Source organism: Saimiri boliviensis, chromosome 2 (genome assembly GCF_048565385.1).
Source record: "Saimiri boliviensis isolate mSaiBol1 chromosome 2, mSaiBol1.pri, whole genome shotgun sequence".
Classification (NCBI taxonomy): Eukaryota; Metazoa; Chordata; class Mammalia; order Primates; family Cebidae; genus Saimiri; species Saimiri boliviensis.
The window spans coordinates 171818533-171836072 of record NC_133450.1 but is presented as its reverse complement, the minus strand read 5'-3'; the positions used below and the strand labels follow the sequence as shown (position 1 = coordinate 171836072).

General features: G+C 39.1%; 1 protein-coding gene across 4 annotated transcripts in view; it reads right to left on the bottom strand.

Annotated features, from left to right (window-relative positions):
- ADAMTSL1 (ADAMTS like 1) overlaps positions 1-17540 on the bottom strand; it is a 982413-nt gene that overhangs the window by 224772 nt on the left and 740101 nt on the right. For all 4 annotated transcript variants that reach the window (XM_074394894.1, XM_074394896.1, XM_074394895.1 and 1 more), the window contains 3 exons: positions 16694-16898; positions 15258-15405; positions 12433-12517 (listed from right to left, as the gene is read on the bottom strand). In XM_074394894.1, coding sequence (XP_074250995.1) covers positions 12433-12517; positions 15258-15405; positions 16694-16898 — 438 coding nt within the window. The remainder of the gene's footprint in view (positions 1-12432; positions 12518-15257; positions 15406-16693; positions 16899-17540) is intronic.

The following is a 17540-nucleotide window of genomic DNA, read 5'->3' as shown; positions in this document are numbered from 1 at the left end:
TTTTAATAGTACTACTTTCATCTCAATTTCTAGATGATAATATTGGAGCACAATGATTTCAAAGGCCACACTGCTGAGTAAACGGTACTGTCAGGACTTGAACGCTGGGAGGCTGGCTCCACAGTTGGGGCTTTTCATCCTTCCCTGTCCTGCCATGGGTTGCCATGCATACCATAATCACTGAAGCTAATGCCATCTTTCTGCTGGACTACCATAACAGCCACTGCTCTATTTCCCTCCTCTGTTACTCCTTACTGACCTGTTCTTAATGATGTAGCTAAGGGGATCTTAAAATGTAAAGCTTTTAATTGTTGCCTACTGTCAAAAAGACAAAGTCTCTCCCAAGGTCATCTTATGCCACTTTCCAACTTCATCACCCACTGTTTCCCCCCAGTTACTATTCTCCCCAGCCACACTAATCTTCTTTTACTTCCTTCAATGTGTTCAATGCTTTCCTGACTCAAGATTTTGACATGTGTGGGTTGCCCTCTGGATCACCCTCTTCTCTTTTCTTTGCTTGGAATAACTCTCCCTCATCTTTCAGGTCTCAGTATATATGCATCTTCTCAAAGAGGGCTTTGCTGGCTGGTATGGTTTGGATTTGTGTCCCTGTCCAAATTTCTTGTTGAGTTGTAAAATCCAGTATTGGAGGAGGGACCTGTGGGAGGTGATTGGACCATGGGAGTAGATTTTCCCCTTGCTGTTCTCGTGATAGTGAGTTCCTTAAAAGTGTGTATCATCTCCCACTTTGGCCTCTTCCTCATTCTCTGGCCAGGTAACATGTGCCTGCTTTCCCTTCATCTTCCATCATGATTTTAAGTTTCCTGAGGCCTCCCCAGCCATGCTTCCTATACCGCCTGTGGAACTGTGTGTCAATTAAACCTCTTTTTAGAGAAATTACCCAGTCACTGGTAGTTCTTTATAGCAATGTGAAAATGGACTAATACAGAAAACAAGTACTGAGAAGTGGGGCATTGCTATAAAGATACCTGAAAATGTGGACAAAATTTTGGAACTGGGTAATCAGCAGAGGTTGGAAGAGTTTGAGAAGACAGAAAGATCAAAGAAACTTTGGAATTTCCGAGAGACTTGGTAAATGGTTGTGATCAAAATGAGATTGATATGGACAAAGAAGTCCAAGCTGAGGTGGTCTCCGATGGAAATGAGGAATTTATTGGGACCTGGAGCAGAGGTCATGCTTGCTATGCTTTAGCAAGGAGACTGACAGCATTGTTCCCTGGCTCTAAGGGATAGGTGGAAGGTTAAACTTGAGAGTGAGAATTTAGGGTATCTGGTGGGAGAAATTTCTAAGCAGCAAAGTGTTCAAGAGGTTCTAACAGCATATAGTCATATGCACGAGCAAAGAGATGATCTGAAAGTGGAACTTATATATTTAAAAGAGAAGCAGAGCATAAAAGTTTAGAAAATTGGCAGCCTGACTATGTGGTAGAAAAGAAAAACCCATTTTCTAGGGAGGAATTCAAGCTAGCTGCAGAAATTTGCTTAAGTAAAAAGGAGCCAAATCTTAATCGTCAACACAATAGGGAAAATGCCTTGAAGGCATTTCAGAGACCTTTACAGCAGCCCTTCCCAAATGCTAACAGCCAAGACAATGGGGAAAATGCCTCAAAGCATTTCAGAGCTGTGGCAGCCCCTCCCATCACAGACCTGGAGGCCTAGAAAGGAAGAATGGTTTTATGCGCCAGGCCCAGGTCTCCACTGCCATGCGCCACCTTGGGACACTGCTCCTTGCGTCCCAGCTACTCCACCTCCAGACATGGCTAAAAGGGCCTGAGATACATCTCAGGCATCAGCTCCAGAAGGTGTAAGCCATGAGCCTTGGCAGCTTCCACATAGTGTTATGCCAGTGGGTGCACAGAAGGCAGGAGTTGAGGCTTGGGAGCCTCTGCCTGGATTTCAGAGGATGTATGGAAATGAAGTCTGTTGCAGGGGCAGAGACCCCACGGAGAACCTCTACTAGAGCAGTATGGAGGGGAAATATGGAGTTGGAGGCCCCACACAGTCTCGACTGGGACACTGGGACAGTGGAACTGTGAGAAGAGGGCCACTGTCCTCTAGACCCCGGAATGGTAGATCCACTGACAGCTTGCACCATGGACTTAGAAAAGCTGCAGGCACTCAGCTTCACAGGGGTGGAGATGGCCAAGGCCTTTGGAATCCACCCCTTGCATCAGTGTGACCTGGAAGTGAGACATGGAGTCAAAGGAGATTATTTTGGAGTTTTAAGATTTAATGACTGCCCTGATGGGTTTCTGACTTGCATGGGGCCTGAAGCCCCTTTGTTTTGGCTGATTTCCCTTTTGGAATGGGTATATTTACCCAATGCCTAGATCCCCATTGTATCTTGGAAATAACTAACTCGTTTTTGATTTTATAAGTTCATAGGAAAAAGGGACTTGTCTTGTCTCAGATGAGACTTAGGACTGTGGACTTTTGAGTTCACGCTGAAATGAGTTAAGACTTGGGAGACTGTCGAGAGGGGATGATTATATTTTGCAATATGAGAAGGGTATGAGATTTGGGGGGGGCCGGGGACAGGAAGATATGGTGTAGATTTGTGTCCTTGCCCAAATCTCCTGTCAAATTGTAATTCCCAGTATTGGAGGAGGGGCCTGGGAGAGGTGATTACATCATGGGGACAGACTTCCCCCTTGCTGTTCTCATGATGACGAGTGAGTTCTCATGAGAGCTAGTTGTTTAAAATTGTGTAGCACTTCCTCCTTTGTCCTCTTTCTCCTTGTCCAGCCATGTAAGATGTGCCTGCTTCCCCTTCTCCTTCTGCCATGATTGTAAGTATCCTGAGATATTCCCAGCTATGCTTCCTGCATAGCCTGTGGAACTGTGAGTCAGTGAAAACTCTTTTACTTATAAATTACCAAGTCTCAGACAATGTGAGAATAGACTAATGCACTGACCCCCAGACCTAATGGGTCCTCTGTTAACCTCTTTGAGCATCTTTCCATTTTCTTAGAACAGTTACCAGTCTTTTATAATCACAATGCAAATCTTTATGTAATAATTGGCCCCCTCACTAGACCAAATCTTTATTTGAAGGTAGAACTTCATATAATAGGAGCTGAATAGTTTTTCAAATAAATAAATGGGACTGATAAGCAGAAGGATAAGAGTTAATATTATGATTGACTTGGTACTATGGCTTATTCTTAGGCCCAAAGACTGAAACCATGCTAGATAAAGAAGCAACAGCCAAAAGAGTCTAAGAAACTAAGTCACGCTGTTCTGTTCTAGGCATTGGCATGAGGAAATACAAACTTTTTCCTGCTGTAGGCTATAGAGCTCACAAGAAACTCCTACAGCAGGAAAAGGTTAGAGTTACTATACCCAAACTGAGCAGCTGTAGTGGGCTTATTCATTTATATTTCTTACAGCTATACTTGGCAGTATGTAGTGGCCTAATTTCATCTTGATGGGTTGTTAGGCAGTCATGTAGCTTGAGGTAAGCTGAAATTCTGTGTCTATCACACTTCAGTGAAATATCAATAAAATGCTATTTTGTAGAAAAAAAAATTAAGGGGCAGCTTTGAGACAGAGGCTGACGTCAATAATTTTTACAGGTCTCTGGTCAAACACTGCCTTATCATACCACCAGCTACTCAACACTGAAGCTCTGGAGCATTTTGGAACAGTTCCTAGGTTACAGAATCCCAAGGGAGAGCTTTTGCATTTTTTAATCTACTTTTTAAGACTCAACATGTACAAAATTTTGGGAAAAAAGGAAGAAAGACTACTCACTACATGCAGCAGACACAAATAAAGCCAAATTATTCTTTTCACAAAAGAAAAGTGAGGATATGACACTTGTTTCAGATTGTCTTTCTTTCTCTTTGCTTTTCTGACCTAAGTGAACAGAATGTGATTTGAAAATTTGCTTTTCCTTTAAAATAGTCTACTTAAAAGGCCACATCCCAGGGACTCACATGCTATCACAGCTTGCAATGCTGTCAGTGCATTTGTAGTTCTGAGCTTAATATTGGAATGTAGTTTAAATGCTTATTATTTTCCGACTTTGATAAAGATTAAAAATATTGGAAACTCAATACTTTTCATGTACCTTTTCTTCTTTACATGGAATGAAATTAGTTTATCTTGTAATTTTGTGAGGTTTCTTTCCCTTAATTCAACAAGTTTGGCAAAGCTTTCCAATGAAAAGTTCAGTCCATTAAAACTGACCTTAATGGACTTAACATATATTGGTGGTGACAGGGTGCATACTTTATTTTGGCACAGAAGGATCCCATTAATTTGTCTTTGTCACTCTCTAGGGCTCTGCTAAGCAACAGTTCAGATTTAGCTTTCTGAAAGTAGCTACAGAATGAGCAACTGTGGTGACAGAGGGAGGGGCTGATACATTTAGAACTTCTTGGTTTGCAATCAAGTCTTTTCTAATGACTATGTAAAAATGGCTCTGTCTGCTCTCTTGAGTTTATTATTGATTCTGCTCTCTGTGTATGGAGATCAAGTATATTTAACTCAGAGTGGAGAGAGGTGCTTTTTCACCCAGGCAACTTCTGAACTTTTCTCACTCATCCTCATAAATCTCTTTTTATTTAAATAAAGATTTGTCCCTTAGAATAAACTCGGGCTAAATTAAAAGTATGGTGCTTTTAAGTGAGTCTTCAAAGACCTGCAGAAGTGTAGATGAGGACAGGCAGTAAGGTGGTGTGAGCTGGGAACCCACTAGCTGAGTTTTGATTTAAATATTGTTGTTCTGTCTCAAATGCCATGAGATACAAGATGTATGAGACAGATACAACAGCTACCTCAATTTCTCCATTTGTAATGAGTGGTTATTAGACATCTTAACTCCCTTAAAGATTCTCTAGAAAGATGAATGATGCTAGAAAAGGCCTAATCATAACCACAATTTTTATATATGTAGGACTTCCTGCATATATAGACTAACTTAAACCTCAAAAGAACCCTATGAGGTAGAGACTATTATCATCCTCACTTCACAGGTGATAAATAGAGGCAGATGGGCTTAAATGACTTTCCCAAGATAAGATTTACACACAAGCTCTCCGTCTCTGGGGTTCACACTTTTAGCCACTGTGCAGAGCTGTCCTGCATGGAGGTATGATAAAAAATTAACTTGCTTTTTACTCTGATTCTAGAAGGATTCTATATTTGTCAGGGCATACAAATACAAAGACTCACCCCTCACCAACCCACACAGTTGGCAGCTTAATACATCTGAATAAAAAAAATCAACTTTAGGAAATTATCTGTGGTTTCTATAGCCTGTTTTTAACATATAGGTAGGAATAACTAAGGTACATATAATGATATAAAATATCTGATCATTTGCTATGTAAAAAGATCATATATCCTTCCCCAAGTAATAGTTTTGGAATCAAAGCCAGATTCAAATCAGTTTTATCAGAATCTGTCAAACCTTGGTTCACATCAACATTCCCCTCAAACCCTTTGAATACATATATTATATTCTTGTACCTTTTATTTCTTATATTTGTGCATTACCATATAGCAGCCTAGGTGGTATTTTATCTTAGAGGTAGATGCAATTCTAAGATATGCTAGTAGAGAATTTGGGAATTCAATAAATAAGTCTCCTGAATGCCTTTTAAAATCAGTAACACTCTCATGCCATGACACCCAAAATTGCATTTCTTAAAGACAGCTAGCTCATTTGTTCAGTCTGTGGATAGACAACCAGTACTCAACACTTCGGTCACAATCCTATTGCTCTTGTGATAAGAATATCCTAAAGGTTTCTTGAGGGCAAAGACTATGGTTAATTTTGCAATACCTGCACACAGCATGGCATGGGGCAGGCAATTTATAGGTGAGTTTAGCTTCTGTCATTTGGAGGTGTGAATTATTTAGCAAGTCTGGTGGCTCTCTAAAGTCACCTAGAATATGGAATTAGCCCAAGAATTTATATTAAGCACTTTGGCTGCAGAGAATAGGGAGGAGGCCAGAAAGTGAGGTGTAAGAAGTGAGAAAGGTGGAGACTATTGTAGGGTGAGGGTCGTTGCTGCCTAGTGTGGGGCTTTAGCTCTACCATATGCCAGTTTTCAAAATAAAGTGCTTTTTCATCTTGTAATTCTAATGCTCAACTCTTTCCTGCTTGAACATTCTTTTTGTTGACGGAATACTCTGCAAACAGTGTTTACATTTCTTGATCTTAGATTTCTTAAGAATCATGAATCATCTCACCTGTTTCTATATATAAACAAAATATTCCCCATTACTCTTCTGTGGCCTAAGAATCATGAAAAGAATATAATTTAGGTACCTTATATTTAGAACACAAATAGTAACACTATATGGACCCATTGCTGATGTTTGGTTCACTACATTTTGGGGAGGGATATAAAACTGCATGTCACAAAATTAACATTTCTAGCCACTTAAAATATGATTCACATTCCTAACCACTGAGTTAAGTCATCTACATTCTTAGACTACTTATTGGGTAAAATATGGACTAACTAAAACATATGCTTAAATATCATATATTTAAATACTATTTTCAACAAGGTAAACAAGGCGTTTAATGACTACAGAATCACCATGGTGACTGTTACTGACATTTCTTCATGTATCTAATTCCTGTGGGTTCTGTTCACATAGATGCATGACAGGAATTTCCCTTTGCTTCTTATTGAATCAACCCCATTGCTAAGCTGATGGCATCTGGCATCCAGATATTACTGTTGCCTTCCACCTATTTATTTCTTCCTCTTCTTCTTTTTTTGGCAATGGTTCACACCAAGCTTATTTATGGAAATCTAAGCCCTGACTATTATGTTGAAGCACAAAAATGGTCTCCTAGCCATGCAAAGCCATTGACTGAAAATCTAAGAACTCCAGATCTTTTAAAATGCAAGATCAAGGCACAAGAACTATCCAATCCTACCACTGAAAAGATGGCATCATTAAGGCTCTCCACCCGGTGAATCCCAGCTATTTAACAAGGGAATGTCTGGACAAAATGGCTATGTTGGCCACAGTGCATTCAAAGCAACTGGCATATCCCACTGCTTCCTCTGAGCCATTGAAGAACTACTGGCAACTCAAACATATCTGGAACAACCTGGCTTCCCTAAGTGCCCAACTGGTCCTCACTTTGTCTACCTGACATGCCTTGTTTTAGAGATCAGGAAGAGCAGCTAAAGCATCCAGACTATAATTTTTCTTTTTTTTTTCTAAACATGGCTCCTTTAGCAAATTATACCTTCTAGGGCATTAGGTGGCCTATTAGTAGCCTGAAAGAGTTAAGGAAATGAACAATTTCCTTCCTGTTCCAAGTCAGAACAGGTTTTTTAAGGTAAGCTGAATGACTTCCTATGATTCAGCTTAGAATGCATAAAGAATTTAAACAAAATTTCTTTAAATGTCCTAGGGATCACCATTGTATCATTTCTCCTCAAGGAATTAAGCTGTCAGAAGGGCCACACCATGTACTTGCCAGGGTGATACAAGTCAGGTAATAGTGATGTTTAGGTATTCATCTCAACAAAGGCTAAAACTAAGGTATAAAAACAAGAGATGGAAAGCCAGTCGGTAATTCTTTTAGCTTCCACCTGATTAACAAATATAATCGTACTCCCACTTTGTAGTTCCAGTTCCTCACCATATAAAGGTACACTTCTGGGAGTTTCTAAAAAGGCCTAGAAAGTTATTCCTATATATTTTTCCATGGAAGTAAACAGATGGGCTCAATCTGGCATTTAAACGATGTATCCTAACTCTGTCAACGCTCTAAACAGCTGGCAGCAGTTTGAAACAACATAGTTTGAAATTTAACAGAAGATAATTTTATCAGTATTTTTCAGGTCCCTCTTTTCTAGTGCTGGCATGGCACTGCTATTACCCTGAGAAAAATGCAACTCTCCCAGAGTCTTAGTAATTGTAGAAGTCTACCTCTAACGGTTAGAGGCATTTGAACCAGAGCAATTCCATCTCAAATAGGCGTTGGGTAAAATGAGGCTGAGACTTGCTGGGCTGCATTCCCAGGAGATTAGGCATTTTTGGTCATAGTCATATACATGATTCATGTGGTTGAAAGGTAGGAATTTTTTTTTCTCAAAGAAAAAAACCATATATGTATGTATATATATAGATAGATATACATATATACACATATATTATACATATATGCACATATATATATTACACACACACACACACACACACACACATTTTTTTTTCCTTTGAGATGCTCTTTTGTCCAGGTTGGAGTTCGGTGGCGTGATCTCAGCTCACTGCAACCTCCACCTCCCAGGCTCAAGCAACCCTCCAGCCTCAGCCCAAGTAGCAGTGAATATAGGTGCACACCAACACGCCTGGCTAAGTGTTTTTATTTTTAGTAGAGATGAGACCTTGCTATGTTGCCCAGGCTGGTCTTAAATTCCTCATGTTGTACATACCCAGAAAATATATTTGGCTGGCTGTGGTGGCTCAAGCCTGTAATCCCAGCACTTTTGGAGGCTGAGGCAGGTGGATCACCTGAGGTTAGAGGTTCAAGACCAGCCTGACCAACGTGGTAAAACCTCGTCTCTACTAAAAATACAAAAATTAGCTGGGCATGGTGGTGGGCGCCTGTAATCCCAGCTACTCAGGAGGCTGAGGCAAGAGAATTGCTTGATCCTGGGAGGCAGAGATTGCAGTGAGCCGAGAGCATGTCATTGCACTCCAGCCTGGGTGACAAGAGTGAAACTCTGTTTAAGGAAAAAAAAAAAAGAAAGAAAGAAAGAAAATGTATTCAACGTTAATACCCCTACCTTTCTACCACATGAATCAAATGTGTCTTAACAATCCAATCTGTTGTTGAGGGAAAAAATCAACATGTAGAAGTATTTTTGAGTTAAAGATTCAGCTTTACATGATGAGTCTATCTATATATTACATGATGAGTCTAATATATTACTATGTAAGCCAATTTCCATATTTATTTCAGTGGTTCTATGAGACTAATATCTGGATTTGTATCTTCTGCATGGTGTTTAGTGAAACCACAATGTTGGTTGTTGGCATATTCTCCTGGTCTATAAAGTTTTAGTTATTTCTTGGCAATTCAGTTTTAGTCATTGTTTTCTTCTAAACATCTTAAAGTGGTTGCTTCTCAACATATGTTTGGCCTGAGTGCTAACCAATCTTTACCTTACATTTTGGGGTTACTGGAAGTGTCTAACGTTGAACAAGGATATCTTCGTATGCTGAAGACTTTAATCTGGTGATTTTCCTGTATTTATTCTGTAATTAGATAGGCTGGTGATAATATTTTCACTTTCCATATGGGGAAATAAATGATACTTGCTGCTTTACTACAGACCTCTCCAGTGTCAGCTGGAGCCCAAACGAGAGATAATAGTTCAGGACCACTGTTCCTGCCTCGCTGTAGCAGTTCAGAAGTGAAAGCCACAGCTTCTAAACATTGCCATTTAATTTAAGCAATGTGAGTCTCTTCGGTAGGGGGAAGGAATGACTTGCTGACAGTTGATCATTTTTTCATTATGCTTTGGAGAGTAATTATAGGTTGTTACATACATTTAGAAACCGGTCTATGTGGTTTAAGAAAAGATGGGATTAAGACCATGCAACATTATGTTTTTTAAATTCAAAATCAATATAGATTAAAAAAAATAATGTGGCACTTAGGACCTTTCTTAGGGTGCAGTACACTAAACATGCAAAGTGTATTAAAATGTGGAAAGCATATACCTTTCATTACATTATTCTACAGCCTTCATTTATTTCATTTTGGTATAAAAGTAATTACTGTTCTGAGCATAATGTATACATTTCCTTTACCCTGCACCAGCATCCCAATTACAATCTACTCCAATTCAGATGAATCATGCCAAGATGGCAATTTCATTACACTAAGAATAAAATTTAATAGTTTAATATATGGCTCTACTTTCAATGGCTAAAACTATGTTTAACTCCATTAGAAATTTTATTAAGATTAAAGTTAAACATAATGCACCTTAATCGGACCTTTAGTAGAAAACATTCATTACAAAATATGGTTGATGATGGTCTATGTAACGCTTCTGGGGAAGCATTAAACTCCACTGATAGCTTTCATTTGAAAGGCATCTAATAATGGGAAGATGTTTATCGATGTAAGACATTTCTATTTATTTTCAATTTTGTATTATTATTTCCGAATAATATTACAGAATTATTAGCCAGAATGCAATATTATACATAGGATTATGCTTCAGTCCAAATGATAAAATGCAGTGTACAAGGGGAAAAGAGTTTATTTAGGTAAAACAATACATACCTGGCTTCAAATAGATTTAAACCAAGAGGATATAAAAGAAGTCACCAGCTCTAATTCTATAGCATCTTTCTATGTCTTAAATAGGCCCTCACTGGATTAAGAAGTTATTAATGCTCCCCTAAAAAAAGCTGCTTAATTACTCCTCAGCAACAAGAAGGCCTGTCAAATCAGGTACTGGCAGAAGAGAAGCAAAAAATTGTAAGCTTTCATATATTGATTTAAAGGTTACATTGTGATCTTTAATCACTCCCTTTTCTCCAAAGTTCTGCAATGGTTAGTTGCTTTTCCTCAAAGAAGTCGAAATGGTTGCTGTAGTAACTTTACAGTATAGAAATAATTTATGTTTTGTTTAATTGTCCTTTTAAGTAAAAATATGTGTTTCCTGGGCCAGGTATGGTAGCTCACATCTGTAGTCCCAGCACTTTGGGAGGCTGAGGCAGGCAGATTGCTTGAGTTCAGGAGACATAGAGAAACTCCATCTCTACAAAAAAATTAAAAACTTAGCCGGGTGTGGTGGCCTGCGCCTGTTGTCCCAGCTACTCGGTAGGCTGAGGTGGGAGAATTCATTGAGCTTGGCAGGCCGAAGCTGAAGCGAGTGATGACTGCACCACTGCACCCCTGCCTGGGCGACAGAGTGAGACCCTGTCTCAAAAAATAAAAGAGAAAAAAAAGTCTGTTCTAATGTCCGCATCTTTTTGTGTGTGTGAAATCAAATGATAGAATATCATTTCTTTGGCTGGGCGCGGTGGCTCAAGCCTGTAATCCCAGCACTTTGGGAGACTGAGGCGGGTGGATCATGAGGTCAAGAGATCGAGACCATCCTGGTCAACATGGTGAAACCCTGTCTCTACTAAAAATACAAAACATTAGCTGGGCATGGTGGTGCGTGCCTGTAATCCCAGCTACTCAGGAGGCTGAGGCAGGAGAATTGCCTGAACCCAGGAGGCAGAGGTTGTGGTGAGCCGAGATCGCGCCATTGCACTCCAGCCTGGGTAACAAGAGCAAAACTCCGTCTCAAAAAAAAAAAAAAAAAGAATATCATTTCTTTACAAATGACCTTTGGCTATTGTACAAATCTGTCTTTTGGATTTCTTGCCCACTCAGAACACAATTGTGTTCTGCCAAACCACATCAGATTTTGGTTCAAACAGAATGAATCTGAGAAAATTCTAAATCGTGTGTGAATAAACTGCAATGTCAATTTATATCTCCAGTAAAATTTGGAAACCATTGTATATCCTACGTGCTCTGCTATGAACTCCCGGAGGGTGGGTGACATATCTTAAGTGCCAGTGAATAGCACAGAGCCTAGAACTTACATTAAATGAATTAATCTAGAAAATTTTCAACCTGAGAAATTTCTTGGGTCATAGATGAAATTTTTCTTTTTTCTTTCTTTCTTTTTTTTTTTTTTTGCATTTCCTCATTTGTAAAAGTGATGTAGCAACTCTACCTATCCATGTTTTCTAATCAAATCAATACATACACTTATCAGTCAATCAATCAACCAATTAATCTACTTTTGTCTCTCCTCTTTGTTGCCTCTTCTGAAGCATCTGGCAAATCTGGGCCTCATGGTTTTATAGATTTCATGGCCTTGATCAAATTGAGACTTGGGAAATGATCAAGTAGGGCAAAGACCTAGGTCCGCCCCTAATTCGGATCCCAGGAAGAAAGGGAAAAGAAAAGTTAATGAACTTCTTTTACTCTCAGGTATACTTTACTTACTCTTTAATTTTTGAGAGTGACTATATTGCAAAGCTGGGAGAGTGTGAAAGGCGGCTCAGACTTTTCCATCAAATCTATCTTACATCATCGGCCGTAGCCTGGGCCTTCTCACCTTTGGCCCCTTGCCAAGAGAAGATAGGAGGTCAGATTTTGGAGAAGAGGGTAAGCAATACACCTTCATTTTCTTACTCTAGGCAAAACAGAAGTATTTACAATGCAACCATCAGTTGTGACAAACGCTTTTGGAAACTCATCAATCTCTAATTCAAGAGCCAAAAAGCCTCCTTTGGTGAGATGATTACACTTAGTTCAGAGCCCATGAAAGCCACAGCTAGTGAGACATTGCTTTCTTTAAACAAATCGGTTTCAAATGTAGAGCAAGTTGTGCTTGGAAAACTTACGACGGCTCCTCGGACACAGCAGCTCCTTCTTCTAGCTCTTGAGCTTGTTTGAACCATGGCAACTTGGCCTCGACTGGAAGTTTCTCTGAGAATTCAGAATTCATGCACATATAAGAGAAGAGGTTAGAACCAATCTGGGATTTTAGGAAAATTCCTTTTTCTCCTCACCAAGAAGTTACCATGTTGACCAACACGAATAACGTTTTTAGGTAAATTGCTGCCTCTGATGGTGGTTATAGCAAGAAAAATAAAATCAAATTTAAAAATGTTTAATAATACTAGTTTGTGTACAAGCTTCCTCTTTATTATGATGAAGAACAAAGGGAATCTGATGATTACGAAAGTTGTAAGTGTAGGAGCCCTAGCTCAATATGCATATAAAGAATCATCCAAGTATCTTTTCATTATTTCCTCCTGAAAAGATAGAGCAGCATTTACCTTGGAAAACAAAGTACCATCAATTATACTGGGATACTTCAATAAATTCTAACTTTCTTTTTTGCCTTTTAGCTAGGTGTGATCTATGTCACATTGACAAAGACAAACTGTCACTCTGAAATTCACAAAATATTGCTTTAGATATCTGACTCATTCAATACTACCCCAAGGCTCGCTGACAATTGGATATGTGCAAGTGAGGGTTCATAACCCATAATTTGACTTATTTCACCTATTTGTCTAGCTTCGGCCAAACAATTCAGAACAAGCTTTCTAGTTACTTCCTGGGGAAAAAGTTGTGGAGAAAAATGAAGAGGGAGGTTATAACTGCTCCTACAGAAGTAACTGCCAAGATTCCCATTCTAGCATATTTATTAGGTTCATTTATAGGCATATTTGCCTTTATAGTATGAGCCAATGATGCTCTATCACCATTTTATAACATATAATTGCAAAGATGAAAGAAATACATCTCTATATATATGAAACATAGAATTATATGGTATTTTAATAATGTGTAGAGAGCCGGGCTCACTCCTTAGTTGTGAAAATCCAGATTTTATTCTTGATAGTTAACCACAAACTGCTTTTCTTTCTCTGAAGTGGCTTGAAGATAAAGCTAATAAATAATTGACTATTTTAAGTTAGGGCCATCACTTCTCGTTCTCTATGTGCAGCAACTGTTTACAGTAAAAAAACAAAGCAAGTAAGAATGTAAAACCACCAAAGCCAAAAGGATTTGCTAACATTTGAAACCAGCAGCACGGTACCTGCACATATATCATTTACAACGACTCCATCTACCCCAGTAAATGACTCAGGCGGCCAGGTGCAGTGGCTCACGCCTCTAACTCTAGCACTTCGGGAGGCTGAGGCGGGTGGACTGCCTGAGCTCAGGAGTTTGAGACCAGCCCGGGCAACACAGGGAAACCCTGTCTCTACTAAAAAAAATTCAAAAAATTAGCCAGGTATGGCGGCGTGTGCCTGCAGTCCCAGCTACTCAGGAGGCTGAGGCAGGAGAATTGCTAGGAGGTTGCAGTGAGCCGAGATGGCGCCACTGCACTCCAGCCTGGGTGACAAAGAGAGGCTTCGTCTCAAAAAAAAAAAATAAAAAAAAAATAAAAGACTCAGTAAATGAAACTGTCTCTGATGGCCTAAGTTAGCTCTCTGTCTTTCAGTAAGGAAGCATTCAGTTTGGCTCTAACAGTAGGCTTGTAATACTTTGTTGTTTTGAACTAAATCCTGTCAGATGCACCTGTGACAACCTCCTCCTCTAGTTGAGAATGCTAATGACAGGAGTTAAAAGTAACTTACTACAGTTGGAAGTTACCATATTCCAGGCAGCAGGTTAACAACCCTGTTAATGTTATATCTCATTTAACCTTCACATGTTCTTTGATTTAGATACTATAATTAATCCCACTTCACAGAGGAAGAAACCAAGGCTTTGAGAAAGGTACATTTATTAAAATTAATCAGGATTTTTGTTTTTCTTGGTTTCCTTTTATATCATTAATTTAGACTTTACGATGCCATTCAGTTGCTATCAAGGCCACCTACAGTATAATAAAGACCTACACTATGACTGATTTTTCAGAGAAATTTAATGGCTTAAAGAAAGAAATGGGAGCCATATTTCATATTAAAAATGAAAGGAGGTTTATAATAAAGAGTTCTTTACTTCTGAATGGTTTGTGACTTTAGATTTTTCTATTCCATTGACCCAGACAAGTAACAATACTTGTACAGAAATCAAATTCCTATTCTTCCTCATCTGAGATACCCAGTGTAATTATAAGAAGGCTGGCTTACTAACTACTTAGATCTACACTTTCCTAAAATTTCTTTTTTTATAAATCATTGCAAAATCTATTAAATTCTGATATATTTTAAATTCAGTTCTGGAATTCAGTCTCATAGTAACGTTTTAATTTTCAATATAAAAAGTGGAAGTTTTCTGTTTCATCAGTTTAAAGTATGTGACTTCCCAATGTACTTCAGTCCTAGCAAAAGGGACATTCTTGTGTTCACTCTCTTGTTTTTCAAGGTAGGAAATGTGGATAGTAAATCAAACATATATGTCTAGAATATCTGGTCTCCCTTTAAGCAATTACATCTGTATTCTTCAGCAATAGTCCTCAAACAACTTTATGACTTGGAAGAAAATTATATAAATAGATTTCTACATGCAGTGCTTAATACAATTTTGCAATCGAAACCATTTGAAAGATTCTTTAAAAGAATCAAGCTCCTTTAGTAAAGTTTAAGTTATGAAGAATTCTTTCTAAGAATACTTGGGATACTTAAAAATATTCCAAGGAGTTTAAAACAGCACCTGATGACACACAACAATGAACAGACTGGTAATAGAGCACCTGTCAAGTTACCTTTAGGTTTGTAGCAGGGAGTGGGGATGATGCATTCCTCTTTTATGTGGGGCTTTGCTTTTGGGCTACAGCCTCCCGTGTGCATCCCTCGATGGTCAATGCAGAGGACCACACGGTATCTGAGGCCATGGCCACATGTCACCGTGCACTGGAAAGAGATTGCAAGACAGAGGAGACTCGTAGGCAAAGCCTTGTTTACTTTTCTTCACTTCCTACCTAGAATTTTTAATCTAAGTTTTCTTTCTTTCTTTTTTTTTTCCATATAAGGACTCCTGGTAAATTTATACCATTTCTTACCAGTCATGGGATCTTTGTTCTATTTGGCTATTTGAGGTGAAGCTTGCTGAAAAATTAAATCACTTTCAATTCCACAGCTTTGGATTAATTGGTCAGTAATCTTTAAGTACCCACTCTGTGCAAAGTCTCAAACCAAGCACCCAAAAGAAGAAAGGAGAAAAGAGACTGTAGAGTGTGCTTAATTTTGATTACCAACACTGCATTTTATTTAGCTACTTTGCTAATGTCTGCTACTTCCAAAAATATGGGAAATACCCCCACATGGATATTAAAATATTTAAACTGTGATTACAGCTAAATTACACTGCAGCATTGTCAATCTAGTTGGTTACACTGAAAGGCAAAAATGACATTTCAAAGAACAGATTCAATGACCAGATGCCTGATGTAGATTGTACCTCTCATGGTTCCCCATGTCTGGTTGCATGTTTAGATGTAGAAAATGTCACAGTTCTAATCTGCTGCCACAAAGCCACAGGGCTCAGTGAAGAGGCTTTTGTCATTTCTGAGGCTGAGGGCATGATGGTTTATTTGATTGTTCTATTTCCTTTGTCATTGTCTTTTCTGCATTAGCAGTCAGGAAACCCTGAATGACATTTTACGTTTAATTAAAACAGGTTTCCTAACATCTATAATTTTTTTTGTTTTAATGATCTTCATTCTAATTTTAATTTTTGTGCTACTCTCATTCATCTCCCCCCCTCCAATGACTAATATACACAGTTTTAATATTAATCCACTTAGACCCTTTTGGATACAAAGCATAATACATAAAAAATGAAATCAAACTTCTGCTCTACTGAGCTCTATCATCAAAGCAGCTTTCACAGACTCAGGATCAGTTATTCAGCCTCAATTACCCTTGAAAGGCAGTTGCTTCCCCTTGCCATTTGAGGGAACATTATCTGGGGAACAATAGAGGCTTCTTGAAGAAACTTGAAGAAAGACATTTTAAAAAAACATCATTTACTTTTGGTCATGCTGGATTTGGGGCATTCCTACTCCAGGAGCTAAGCTGGTAGGCTTCTAGACACCTCAAGAAGAGTGTGGAGCTGCACAGGGAACCCGGAGGGGCCATGATGATGAGAGGGAAGAGTGGACTTACTCTCCTAATGAACAAAGAAAGAAGGCACAGTTACCGGAGACCACTCCTGTGCCAGCCATTTAGGGCAGTCAAAAATGTTGCAGGGCTGCGCGATGGGCATCTTAGGGGTGTACATGCATTTCCACTCTTCCACTGAAGTGACATGCCCCTGGATGTCCTCCTCCACACAGGAAACTGCCCGGCTCTGGATGCCCCCCCCACACGAGGAGGAGCACGCGGTCCATGGGGTGGCCTCCCACCTACAGAAGCAAGGGGAGTCATCAGGGCAGACAGGCACATTGCTAAGCCTCCTCAGTGACCAGTCGACCAACCCATTCCCTGTGCCTATTGGTAAAATCAGGTTCTGAGAGGCTAAGGTCCAGAGAACCAAGAGCCATCTATTGCCTGAAATCTGAAGAGCAAGAGAGAAGGATTCAGTGTTGGCAAAAGGGCTCTGTAAACCGTGATGCTCTATGCAAATGCAAGCCATTACAGTTTTGAGAGCTGTCCACAAAGATGTATGTGCTGTCTGCAGCCTACTCAGAAGATGTAGGATATAGTTCTGTCCTTCTCCCATAGTTTCAAGATATGTATATATAAAATTTATTTTCATTAAACCATTAAGTATCCATCTCAAGACTAAAGTTGTGTACTCAGTTAACACTAATAGTTGGCACCTGCTGATACTTATTATTTTCAATGTAATAATTATGGTTTTTTTAAAAAAAGAACATATTATGAGGAGAAGCTCATAAAAGATAAAGATAAACAAAAGACTCTCTCCTTTGCTTCTGCAATCATCAGCTTTGGGGCTACGTAGATTCAGCACAATTCTGATGTTCAAACTGTACTATCATTAAGCTGAGGAGCCAAAGTGTTTATCTAAGCAATCCCTAAATGTT